The sequence below is a fragment of the Mastigoproctus giganteus genome, chromosome 5 (genome assembly GCF_048544385.1).
Source record: "Mastigoproctus giganteus isolate SK-2022 chromosome 5, ASM4854438v1, whole genome shotgun sequence".
In the NCBI taxonomy this organism is placed as follows: domain Eukaryota; kingdom Metazoa; phylum Arthropoda; class Arachnida; order Uropygi; family Thelyphonidae; genus Mastigoproctus; species Mastigoproctus giganteus.
In genome coordinates this window covers 24,678,945-24,693,359 of record NC_143579.1, presented here as the reverse complement: position 1 = coordinate 24,693,359, position 14,415 = coordinate 24,678,945, and the positions used below count along the sequence as shown (strand labels likewise).

Here is a 14,415-nt window from a genome sequence, read left to right as displayed (position 1 = left end):
CTCCGTAGCCAGGTGGGAAGGAGCAGCAGTGCGTAGCATACGCTTCTTGATTAGACCTGGGTTTGAGCCCGTCACCACCAAATACGGAGGATGCGGAAAAGTCAGGGAATGATCACCGCATATCCCGGAGCAATATGGCCTTAGTTGATAATGCTCCTAAAAACCAAACAACAGCACAACACTATATGGAATAGAAGCAATAAAAACAACATAGCTTTCAGAGGCGACTGCCTCCTTTATCAACAGTAGGACTTAACTTGTCACGGTACATCATTAAATACTTGCAGGATCACGGCTTGCAGCAAGTATTATCATAAGAGTATGGGCAGCATCCTCCACGCATGCATGGAAAAGGCTTGGGAGAGTGTCAGGCGGAACCATTCACCCCTTCCAACAATTATGGTTTCAAAGAGAGGATGAATATGGATTCCTGCCTCTATTAATGGTGTTATGCTCAGAAGAACAAATCCGCAAACTCTCGAGCCATTTGCGTTTCCAATATCCATGTGAACAATTGACTATGACAGCATCGCCAGGTGAAATTTGGTGGTTCTGCTCCCAAAAATGTTCGGCTACAGCAGATTCCCATAACCTGTGGCCTTTATTGCGTTAATATGCTCCCTGATACGAACTTTGAAATGCCGTTTTGTCTCACCAACATAACACTCCCCACAATTCAGGCATTTAATCTCATATATGATCCCACTTGAATCTTCCATGGGTACGGGATCTTTAACCTTCACCACAAGTGTGTGCAATCTCTGCCCGGGCAGTTGCACACAGCATGTCTGGCAAGCACGTAATATTCTGGCGATTTGCTCAGTTAAGTCTGGATAGTAGGGAATGTATATGGTGGCAATGGCTCTCTTCGTCCATGTTCTGCTTTCCGAACATATTTATCCAAAACCTTCTTACCCGCATTTTCTGAGATCTGCTGTGACTTGAATATGATAAGTTGCCTTACTATTGATGAAGGAGGCAGTCGCCTCTGAAAGCTACGGTTGTTTTTATCGCTTTTATTCCGTATAGCTTAATTGCTATTCTTTATATTTTATTATTTTACTGATTTTATTGTACAATCAGTGTATTTTATTTTATCATTTTAATTTGATCTGGTCTTATCATATTATTTCTATTTTAATAAAGTTTAATTTATATGGTTGGTGTATTACAGTGCAGTTATGAATTATACTAGACTGTACAATGTCAACAGCTACTACATTACATACCAGATTTATTTTCCAAACACACCAATCATGCACTGATATTGAGATATAAATCCCTTAAATTTTTACACAGCATACATATAATATTCAACAAGGACCACATACAAGCTAATTTTCGCACTCAACTTCAAATTGTTTGCACTAGGTTGTTCTGTAATTATTATTCTCAGTACATCTTTGAGCTAATGCTGAACCCAGAACATTTTGTTACCTACAATATATGGGAAATATATTTCCATCTCCCTCTAACATTCAGAGCCTTTTCTTTCATAACAATTACATATGGTTGCTAAATGTATGTACAGTCGATTCCGGTTATTTGGGACACATCGGGACTAGTGCATTTTGGCCCGATTAAGTGGCTGCCCCAATTATCCGAAGTTTCACGTAAATAGTTAAAAATACAATGCTTCTACCCCTCTACAACTGGTTCACTGTACAATCAAATCACGTTACGACGGAGTCACCATTGTAAAGTACCGTTCACTATACGATGTGTAATAAGCGCTGGTCATTGTGATCACGTTTGAGAATTGAATTTTAATTCAATTAAACAGCGATTCTAATTAGCAAAAATAGGAGGAATATTATCCACAGGCTATAAAAGTAAAGATATATTAAGTACAAATTTACCCTTTATTACCTTACCATTTAAAAAATTAAATGATACGTGAAATTCGGAAGAATATACGTGATAATCGGAAGAATTAATATGTACTGTAATAATGTGTACATACTAACCAAACTAGTTGACATTTCTGTTCACTGTCATTTGTGGGTCGGGGTTAAAATTTAAAACAGTAAAAAGATAAGCAATCAATAACAAAGAACATGGCACACACAAATTGCTAGTAAAACGATATGTGCAAGTGAGAATGGAGTTACAAATTACGAAGCTTTAAAAATAGGAATGATGAAAAGATTCTGAAAATTTTTTTTTATATGATTGAAGATTCCATAGAAGTGTAAACACATTTTACCATAATCACCAACAGAATTCCAGCTGTCAGTATTATCGCAAATTCAATAAGATCGAGTTTACTATCAGTTTATGATAGATTTCACTAACACAAAAGCCCAATAAACAGGTGACTGCTAATTGTTTTTATTGTTTTATGGTTGTGACCTCCAGAAATCCGACCGAACTACGTGGTACTGTCGGAGACAATCGTAGGGTAATCTTCGGTGCTGTGATCTCTTGCCCCAATTAAACTGCATTTTGTCCCAATTAAGTGAAGTAAACCCTGGCTATTTTCTAGATTGGGTTCTGTTGTTTAAGATTTGCCCCAAATAAACGGCTGCCCCGATTAACCGGAATCCACTGTATTATGTTTGACTTTCATTGCTGTTCCCAGAAAGTGATGGTTTCACCTTTGAGGGTTTTTATCATGAATGTGTGTATGTAAAGCTAAGCAATCTTATCACCTCATCAGTTATCAGCAACTGTGCTTAGAAAAAAACAACCCCCCCCCCCAGAATTTTAGGTGCTTAATCTTCCCTGCGTTCCTAACTTGTTTGTGGTTGCAGCACGCACACCAAGTTGAAATCAGTCTGTGTATATATATCAATTCCAGATTATGCCAAAATTTAATTAAGCATGCAAATGTCACTAGCAATAAAATAGCATATTTTCCATTATATCCATATAATGAACATGTCTGTTATTTCAACACCCTCATGTATATAAAGACTACTAATAATATTTTGTTTCTATGATTATGAAACAAAATATACAGTAAAATTTCAATATTTTGCAGCTGTGGTGGTGGGGGGTAAAAATAATTAGGAACTCACAGCATGTACAATTGATATTTGTGTAAATATGATGACACATGTACCTCATAATATAGTTGAAGTTAAGTTCCAAATCAGTGCATATTGAAAATGTTCAAAGCTTGTGAGATACTATAAGCTTCTGTCATCACTGTAGATGGTATACACACGAACAATGACATTAGTGTGGTGCATGGTTCCCAGCAACCACCAGATGTGTTTCGCACCTATGGCACATAAATAAAATCAAAGCACTGATGAACTGTTGTGAATGCACTGTGATTAAGTTCACTAGACAGTCCAGACAAGTCACAATTCATTTTTTTTTATTTTAATGTGTTCTTACAAGCTATGCTCTATGGGATTGAGCATTGTTGTCTGTCCAAACAAACTCCCTAACTACAGCACCAACATGGAATGTTCACGGGCCACTGGATCTCATCTTGTTTCTAATCATGATCTGTACGATTATACGGACTAATACTACCCCACCCCATTCCCTATAACCCTGACCAGCCTATGACTCTGACCTGGATTTCTATGAATGGTCTGAGTTTGGAGCAGTGTGGCATTGGAGGCAAATTGCTGCTGTGGATAAAGGGGTGGCTGAGGGGGAGAAGACAGAGAGTGGTAATCAATGGACACTGCTCGTCGTGGACTAATGTTATTAGTGGAGTCCCTCAGGGCTCAGTGTTGGGTCCATTATTGTTTTCTGTATTCATAAATGATACTGATGAGAGTATATCAAGCTTAATGTCGAAGTTTGCAGACGATACAAAGGTAGGCAGGGTTGTCAAGGACACTACTGACACTATGCTGCTGCAACAGGATCTGGAAAGGTTGAGCAGATGGGCTGAGAGGTGGCAAATGAAGTTTAACATTGACAAATGTAAAGTACTACACATGGGAAACAGCAACCCCAGAGCAACGTATCAACTCTGTGGTACTACACTGACAGTGGTAGAGAATGAAAGGGACTTGGGGGTGGTTGTGCAGGCAGATATGAAGTTCTCTGAGCAGTGCAGATGGGCTGCAAGAGTAGCTCATGGTGTATTGTCAATGATATATAGGAATTTTTCTAGCAGGGATAAGGAGGTGATTATTCCCTTGTATAAGACAATGGTCAGGCCACACCTAGAGTACTGTATACAGGTCTGGAGGCCTCATTTCAAGAAGGATGTAGAGCTGCTGGAACGAGTACAGAGAAGGGCAACAAGATTAGTGAATGGAACAAAGGGGTGCTCTTATGAAGAAAGGCTTAAGTTTTGCAAATTACAGTGTCTGGAGACTAGGCACCAGCGAAGTGATCTGATAGAGGTGTATAAAGCCTTGAATGGTTTGAGCATGCTCAATGCTGATGGGATTCTTCCTCTCGCTCAGAATAATCACCTGAGAGAGCATAAATTCAAATTGAGGAAAGACAGATGTAGGATAGACGTGCGGAAATTTGCCTTTAGCCAGCGGGTGGTTGGTTGGTGGAACAAACTTCCATCCCTTGTCGTGGAAGTTGATAGCCTAAATAAGTTTAAGGCTCAGCTGGGCAGATATTTTGAACGAACAGAGGGGTGAAGTGGAAGTGTTTTTTTTTTTTTTTTTGGCTGATGCTGCATAAGCTTGCTTTCTTGCATCAAATGCCTCTACTAATGCTAATGCTAATGTTTCTTGGAACCAATCCCAGAACCTGCTGATGAATTTCTTAATGCTGCAACTTGGCATTATGCCTGTCCTTCCTCCAGTCTCCTGATGACCCCCAAGCAGCAGACTCAGGAAAATCCACCTGGGATGACATTTTCTGGTGCTTCACTATGATAATCAACAGGTATGTTATCTTTTACAGTTGTAGTTCAAAAATGAGATGCATTTGGTCTTCATTCTCAGTTTTGAAAGAATTTTTGGAATGCGGTGCAACATAAAAAAAAAAAAAAAAATCATCTGTAATAAAAAAAATTAACATCTGAATTTAAGACCCTCTGAATCTGTATATTTTAAATTAAAATTTAATAATATTCTTCTCTTCCCACTTATGCATTTTTCTCTGATACGAAAATATCACACAGTTTTAATACTAAATGTAATCACTTAACAAATTTTCTGAAACAGTATTAATAGTAGCAAATGAAGGGAGGAAACAAGTTTATACAGCATCAGCAAAAAAAAAAAAAAAAAAACCCCATCATCTGTCTATCTCCTCTAATCTTTAATAACTTGTCCAATTATTCTTAAATTTATTCAGACTACACAGTAAAATAACACACTAAAATATACAACTCTAAAGAAAAATGTACTGTGTGTGAAAAACTTTTCACATACACACAGTCTTTCCCCAAAACAAATAAAGTTGTATTCATTTACAAAACAGAGAACAAAAACAGTGATGCATACTTTTTAAAATATTCTCCACCATTGTTTTCCAGCTTTTCTTTAATTTCTGGCTTGTATTTTTCAATAAAGTTATTCTTCATGATATTTCCATTTTGTAGCCTTTTAAGTGACACATTAGAGTTCTTTTTCTTCTTTAGTCCTGCATCACTAAAATGATAAAATAAAAATCAATTTAATTTAAGATGAAAACAGATATAAAAAAATGAAAGTCAACAGCTACACTTTCACATAGGAATAATATAAAATAACAAAGGGGGTATAATTCAGTACTGTAATGTTTGTTTGTTCTCTGTGGGAGAAGTTTTAATATGAAGCACTGATATTATTACAGCTGGCAATTAAATTATCTAGATATTAAAAGAAGATATTAAACTATACAGCTCTAAAGAAAACTAGCAATGCTAATCAAAAGAAATAAATATAAAGTTAGCAAAAATTACTTTACTTATACTGATTTAAAATAAATTTTAATTTCAAATTTTTTGTAAATACTATAAGAATTAACTATAAAAAACTATAAAAACTAACTTTGTAAAAACCATACAACAATAATATACTTTATCAATACATATAAAGTTTCAATACATTTTTTTTTATTGTTGGATATAACTTTGTATTATTGATATAAAAACTTTGTACTTTTTATTTGTTAATAATGAAAGGAATTTAAAAAGAATATATCAGAACACATTCAAAAATAAAAGCTTTATTTAAGCATCATATTTCATATTATAAAATGAGTCTTCCAGGGGTAAAAGGCACTATACAAGTCTGCTTCTTCATTCTAAGCTGCAGGGGGAAGGTCTGAAAGTGGTAGGCCAAAAACATATTGTCTTTATTAATTGTAATTCATAATTATCAATTTATTCAAAATTTTTCTAAATTTTTTTCAAAAATCTATTGGAAGACAGGGCCACATAGAAATACTGGGCATTAGCCAATCTAAAGTAAATTTGTTGTGGCCACTTCTATGAATGTAGAGAAGGTGCCATGGAAAAAAGTTGGATAAGTATGGTTTTTATCTTTTGGATTGATATACATAAGCCACAGCTAGAGGGGATTCACATATCAGTAATGAACTTATGGAGGCCTGTAACCAGGGATTGAGCTAGAGGAAGCATCGGGGTAGTGCTGGAATTCTCCAGACACACATGTACCAAGTATTTGGAGCAGAGATCTGATTGATATGCAGCTGGGGGAAGTAAATAAGTGTTTCCATAATACACGATAACAAAGACAAAACTCAACAGAAAACAGGGGTTAGATAGTTATAAGCATGGCTGATCCTCATTATCTCAGATTCATAAAGGATTGCAAAAGAGCACAACACAGGGTGGATATACACTGAGTGATCACTGAATTATGACCACCTACCTAATACTTCGTATGTCCTCCTTTTGCCCCCAGTACAGCAGTTATCTGACGTGGCATTGATTCAACAAGATGTCTGAAGCATTCGGAAGATATGGTCAAACAAGCTGTGTGTAATGCGGTCAGCAATGCAGGTATGGAGGTGATTGGTGCATCCAGATGCCTGATCTGCCTTTCCATAGTGTCCCACAAGTGCTCTATGGGACATAGTGTAAAAACACATGGGGGTCCTAAAGTCTCAAAACTTTATTAGCAGTTGGACAGACAACTTGAGTAGTCGAGATCCGGTAATTTTCATAAAATCGGACAAATGCTAATAATTTATTGTAATTTTTCCTTCTAGTGGATCTGCGATCTCATTATGGATTTAAAATAAGCTTTGTGGATTTTTTTTTAAAAAAAGAATAATGTAGGCTATTTTTGGAATATTAAATATTTTAAGGCAGAAGAATTTCTTTTACCTGGGGTTTTCTTTAGGAATAGCTGCATCCGGGTGAGGTGTAATTCAGAATGTGTTGAAAACCCCTCCCCAAATATAGGTGTAATACGGTGAGGTGGGAAAATTTTTCCCTCTACCCTACTTCTCCCCCTTTCGACTACTCTACATCCCCCACGCTTTTGAAATACGGCAATGGAACGTGCCCAGGCTATAAAAGATGGCCCATGACACGTATTCATGCTGCTTTGAAGGACATCATTTCCCTTTATACCTATAATTACTCCCCATGCAAGGATTTAGGATAAAAGCTTGCTTTTTTCTTTGTCTCCCTTCCATATATATGCATTTTCAACACGTTCCGAATTACACCTCACCCAGATGCAGCTGTTCCCGAAGAAAACCCCAGGTAAGAGAAATTCTTCTGCCTTAAAATATATAATATTCCTAAAATTTAATATTCCAAAAATAGCATACACTATCCTTTTTTTTAAAAAAAAATTCACAATGAGATCGCAGATCCACAAAAAGGAAAAATTACAATAAATTATAGTCGATTCCGGTTATTTGGGACAAATCGGGATTTCTGCATTTCGGCCTGATTAAGCGGCTGCCCCAATTATGCGAAGTTTCACATAAATAGTTAAAAATACAGCTTTACAACTGATTTTATGTACGATAAAATCGCATTACAATAGACTCATCATAGTAAAGTCATCATCATCATCAGCCATTTTCAATCCACTGCAGGATGAAGGCCTCTCCAGCAACCTTCCAGTTCCTTCTGTTTTGAGCACTGGCCATCCATTTACTACCCAAAAACTCATGAATTTCATCTATCCATCTCCGCCTTTGTCTTCCAGGTTTTCTTCTAGCTCCTCTTGGGTACCATTCTGTTATTTTCTTAGTCCATCTGTCATCATGTCTTCGAGCTATGTGTCCTGCCCAAGACCATTTTAGTTCTTTAGTTTTGATAATAATGTCCTTTACTTGAGTTTGCTGCCTAATCCATGTGTTTCTCTTCTTATCTAACAGTCTGATTCCCAGTATAATTCATTCCATTCTTCGATGTGTAGTTCTCAGCTTCTCTTCCATTCTTCGATGTGTAGTTCTCAGCTTCTCTTCCATTCTTCGATGTGTAGTTCTCAGCTTCTCTTCCATTCTTCGATGTGTAGTTCTCAGCTTCTCTTCCATTCTTTTGGTGAGTGTCCAAGTTTCACTTCCATAAGTCATGGTGGGGAGTATACATTGATTCATTATTTTACGTTTCAGACAAACTGGGATATTGCTCTTCAGTATGTGACTATATTTCCTGAATGCTATCCATTCAAAATTTATTCTTCTCTTGACTTCCAGCCATTTATCATTATCACAGCTAATAAACTTGTCCCAGATAAGTATATGACTCCACCTTTTCAATTACTGCTCCTTCAATCATTATTTCCCTTTCCGTGGCATACTTGTTCATCATTACTTTTGTTTTAGCCATATTCATCTTTAGTCCAAAATCCTTACTAACTGTGCATAACTGATTAAGATTTTCCTCTAATTCTTTGGGATCATGACTTATGACCACAATGTCATCTGCAAATCGTAAATGGTTTAGGTACTCTCCGTTCACATCGACTCCTTTCTGCAACCAGTCTAATCTTCTGAAAGCTTCCTCAAGGGCAGCAGTAAACAGCTTCAGAGATATTGTGTCTCCTTGTCGAACTCCTTTCTCGATTTTAAATTTCCTACTGTCTTTGTCTAGTCTAATAAAGGAGGTAGCACTCTCATATATTTTCTTCAAAATCATAATATATGGGGTATCTATGCCTCGTCTTTCCAGTGCCCGAAACATTGCATTATGCTATATGGAGTCAAAGGCCTTTTCATAATCCACAAATGCCAGGCATAATGGTGTTTTATATTCATTTGCTTTCTCCATTAGCTGTGATATTACGTGAAGGTGATCCATAGTTGAGAATCCTGTCCTAAAGCCAGCTTGCTCTTTCGGTTGATTCTTATCAAGTATTCTTTCTAATCTGTTAGTAATGACCCTTGTGAACAACTTGTAGATGTGGGATAACAAGCTAATTGGTCTATAATTTCCAATTTCTGATTTATCTCCTTTCTTATGCAGCAAAACTATGATTGCATCATTCCACTGGTTAGGCGTCACACCTTTTCTAATGCACTTTGTGAAGAGCCTTGCCAGTTTTTGTGTTATGTCTCTTCCTCCCAATTTGAACAACTCTACAGTAACTTCATCTTCCCCTGGGGCTTTCCGATTCTTCATTTTCTTCAATGCATGTTCTACCTCATCAGGAAGAATATCGGGTATGTCGTATGTGTTGCTACTTTGCAATCCATCTTCCCCACTGCTGGTATCATTCCCTCGCTCCTTGTATAATTCTCTATAGTAGTCTTCTGCTATTTGAATTATGCCTTCTCTGCTGTTTATAAGTACACCATCGCTATTCTTCAGTTTCAGTATCATTTGTCTTTCTGTATTACTGCTCATGGCTGCTGGTTTAAATCCTTTGTTTTCCCTTAATGCTTGTTCTACTTTTCTTGTGTTAAATCTTCTTATGTCCTCTCTGAGTCTCTTTCTAATGGTTTTGCATAACTCAGTATACTCAATTTTCTTGCTCTTCATTTGTCGTCTTCGATTCATCATGACAAGTGTTTCTTGACTAATTTTTTCTTCTTTGGATTTCTTTTTTCCCTATAGGTTTCTTGGGCTTTATCACTTTCAGAAAGTTGTAATATTTCTCATCGATATCTTGGTCCTGAGCAGTCTGCAGAAGCTCAAACTTGTTCTTAGGTTCCAGTACATACTGCTTTTTCTCCTCCTCTGTTATCTCAAAGACCTTTGTATTATTTACTCGAGTCAGTTTTTTCCTTTCCTTTCCTACATCTATATCAAGTGTACATCTTACCATTCTGTGATCACTTCCAACATTTACCTTATTCAGGACGGTAACATCATTCACAATATATCTTCTGTTAGTGAGGATGAAGTCAGTTTCATTAGTTGTTAATCCATTTGGACTCTTCCATGTCCACTTTCTGTTCACCCTTTTCTTGAAAAAAAGTGTTCATTACTGACAGTCCTTGAGATTCTGTAAATTCCACAAGTCTTTCACCTCTTTTATTTCTTTCACCAATTCCAAAATTTCCTATAGTTCCTCTTTCTGCACTGTTTTGTCTTTTTCCAACCTTAGCATTGAAGTCCCCCATAATAATAGTGTAGTGGGTTTTCTGTTCATCTAGAAGACTCAACTTCGGTGTACATTTCTTCAACCTCTTCATCATCATGGCTCGATGTTGGTGCATAAATCATTATAATCTTTAGCTTGTACCTCTTAGAAATTTTGAGTATTAGTCTTTACACCCTTGGTGATGTACTTTTGAATTCCAAAATGTTGTTTTTAAAATCTTTATGGGCCAGAAACCCAACTCCACCTTCACTCCTTTCACTGTTTCCATTGGTGTACAGCAGATTTCCACTTGATAAACTTATAAGTGATTCATTTCTTCTTCTTGTTTCAGCCAAACTGATGATATTCCAATTCACATTTTCTAATTCCTTTTCCAGCTCTAATATCCTGTCTTCACCGATGAGTGATCGTACGCTATAGCAGACCAAGTTCAGTTTCCGTGCATGGCAGCCTGGTCGTACCCAGAGATTCTTAGCACCCTCTGCTTCCACTCTGATCCTCTCGCTGCCGTAAGAGGGAGAGTGAAAGCTGCTGGGGACTGAGGGCCATTTGTATTGTTGTGCTGTCATATGCTGAAGGGTTTGGTCTTTTTCTCTTTGTACCATTCACTATACCAGTGGTTTCCAAACTTTATGTTACTATGCCCCCTTTTAAAAAAATCTAATCTTGGTGCCCCCCCAACTTTATTTCATAAAATAATACAGACACATTTTTAACCCCACTTGTGGCCTGCACTTTTTAAGCCTACTTTTTAAGTGTAATTTGACACCTGGCCTCGTGATAGAAATTAATTATTTCTGAAATTTCTACTCAATCTACAAAATTGAAACTCTCAATATACATAAACAGAATTTTTTTTGTTGATTTCCTACCTTTAAAGTTCAGCAAAAACTATTAATTAACTCGAAAACAGCAAAAACGATCATATATGCATTTTTATAATTATATCCGCAAAAAACATTACCAGTATCTTCATTATTAGTAAATTTTCTCTTGTAGCCAGTCAAAAATTTATCCATTCTTCCAAAAATATTAGGATTAAATTTATATTCTTAAAAAATACAACTTCTAAATTACTAACGATTATTATCAGTAAGTAATCACACCAAAAACACGATCACACACACCGCTGAAACGCTTCTGTTGACACTTGAGCTACGAGTGACGTTTGAATTTGAGGTTATTGTTTTGATGGTTACTGCAACTAGCAGTTCTAGTGGCCATTTTATAAACTATGCATTTGCAAACTGCAAACCAGTGGTGTCATCCAATTTCCAAAACAACGGGGTTCCAAAAAAAAAAAAAAAATCAATCTTTACTGTAGTTACAAAAACCATATTTTCAACCATGCAGCTAATGCTATACTATGCAATCTACCTATATATGTCATACATAGTACACAATAAATTATATATATATTACATTTCATCATATCAATCATAATTCATCAATCCATTTCAGCAAAATATAATATAATTTTTCCAAATAAATGTTTATCTCAAAGTTAGAGTGAGATAGGTGGCGGTAAATGCTTTAAAAAATAGGTTATAAAATTTAATGTTATGTTATGAAAATTACATTTCTGTTAAACTTTTCGCATTTGTGAATTAAAGTTTACTTCTATTAAACAGCGATTCTAATAAAACAGGAGGAATATTATCCACAGGCTATAAAAGTAAAGATATACTGTATTAAGTACAAATTTAGACTTTATTATGTTACCAATTAAAAAATTAAATGATACATGAAAATCGGAAGAATATTTTCCACAGGTTAGCAAAATAAAAATAAATTTACGCTTACATGCAAAGCTTAATTAATACGTACTGTAATATGTACATATTAACTAGTTGACATTTCTGTTCACTGACGTTTGGGTGGGGGTTAAAATTTAAAACAGTAAAAAAGATAAGCAATGAATAACAAAGAACACGACACACACACAAATTGCAAGTAACACAATACTCGCAAGTGAGAACGACAGAGTAACAAGTTACGAAGCTTACAAAATAGGAATGAAGAGCAGATTATGAAAATTAATTTTTTATACGATTGCAGCACTAACAGAAAAGCCCAATAAACAGGGGACTGCTAATTGTTTTTGTTTTATGGTTGTGACCTCCAGAAATCCGACTGAACAACATGGTATGGTCGGAGACAATTGTAGGGTAATTTCGAGTGCTGCAGTCTCCTGCCCCAATTAACCAGCATGTTGTCCCAATTAAGTGAAGTAAACCCTGGCTATTTTCTCAATTGGGTTCTGTTCTTTAAGATTTGCCCCAAATAAACGGCTGCCCTGATTAACCGGTGGTCCAAATAATCGGAATCCACTGTATTAGCATTTGTCCGATTTTACGAAAATTAGCGGGTCTTAACTACTCAAGTTGTCTGTCTAACTGTGCACTATGGGATTGATACTGCAGGAGTTGGAGGCCAATCGATATGTTGGAAGTCAGAACAGTGTTCCTCAAACTATTCCTGCAGAAAAAGTGCCCAATGGCTCGGCACATCATCATCTTGGAAGACACCATCGCCATTCAGGAAAAAGTGTAACATAGCAAGGAGTACACAGTCAGCAAGCAGTTGACGATAGCGGAGACCACTGATACGTTGTTCCACATGCACCAGGGGTCCAAGTTCCTGCCAGTGAAACATGCCCCACTCCATACAACCGCCTCCACCGGCCTGCACTTTTGATACCATGCATGATGGATGAAGATCCTCACATTGTTGACAACGAATCAGTACACGACCATCCACGGTGTGGAGTAAATAATGTGACTTCTGACCAACACACCTTCTTCCCAGTCTTCTAATGTTCAACTTGCATGCTCTTTGCACCAGGCGAGTCTTTTACACAGATGAACCTTGGTTAGGAGAGGCCACCGTAGGGGTCGTCTGCTGGTATAGCCCATACGTGCGATGCATGGTCATGCCAGATATTGTTCTGGGTTAATCCAATGTTATATTGAGCAGTCAACTCTTCAACAGTGCTGAGCCTGTTCACCTGTATGAGTCATCGGACCCGGCCCTCACCTCTAACATCAACCTTTTGCTGACCTTTGCCGTTATTTGACCTTTTTGACGCCAGTCCCGATACACTTTAACTATGGTAGCTCTTGAACACCCCACCAGTTCAGCTGTTTAGGAAATCGGGGCACCAGCTCATCGAGTACCCACAATCTGTCCTTTATCAAAGTCTGATAAATCCTTCCTTTTACCCATCACGCTCAGAATATTTCACTACCACTGACACCTTATCTATGCTACGTAGGCCAACTAACTCCACACTTTCGTGCCTCACGTGGTCAACTGTTCACATTCAGTTTTCATAGGGGTGGTCGTAATTCAGTGATCACCCAGTGTATTTCATTATTGTTTCCATGCTTTTGATATACAGCAGGTGTTGCTTTGCAGGTAGAGAACTTTCATTAAGAGTCCACAAAGGTAGTGATTAAATCACATCTTATTTTTAGTTACTGAACTACATCAATCCTCAGTTGGATAACAGATGGGTTAGGTTTCAGAGAAAACATTGTAGACCTTGCTGGCTGTGCTTTGAAGGCAAATTGCATGAGATGAACTAATGGTGAACATCTCAATAGTTCAGGTTGTAATCTTGTGGAGGTCATTTGAGTCCTAAGTTTCAGATCACCTGCACAGAAAAACGATGTCCTTCTGATAACACTCCTCTTTGTGGTACTCCTGCAGAAAAAAAAGTTCCCATTCTTTAGTAGGGTTGCTTTTTGTGTGTGTGTGTGTGAGAGAGAGAGAGAGAGAGAGAGAGAGAGAGAGAGAGAGAGAGAGAGAGAGAGTATTTAAGGAAGCATATCAGTTCATTTGGTAGAAACTTCTACGAGGAGTAATGCCTCTGGTACTGATGCTGAGAAAGTCAGCTTTCAGGTCAAGGTAGGTTATTATTACACCTCGAAAGTACTGCTACAATGGTCGTCAGCTAGTTGGTGACACTGGACCAATTAGATACAGTATAGTGAAATCTGTGGGAAGGGGCTATGGTAGA

The 14,415-nt window shown here is 37.1% G+C and overlaps 1 protein-coding gene across 2 annotated transcripts in view; it reads right to left on the bottom strand.

Moving 5' to 3' along the window:
- The window catches only part of Smg5 (Smg5 nonsense mediated mRNA decay factor), a 241,817-nt gene that overhangs the window by 84,454 nt on the left and 142,948 nt on the right, over positions 1-14,415 (bottom strand). For both annotated transcript variants that reach the window (XM_090373113.1, XM_090373114.1), the window contains one exon: positions 5,382-5,528. In XM_090373113.1, the coding sequence (XP_090229239.1) occupies positions 5,382-5,528 (147 nt within the window). The remainder of the gene's footprint in view (positions 1-5,381; positions 5,529-14,415) is intronic.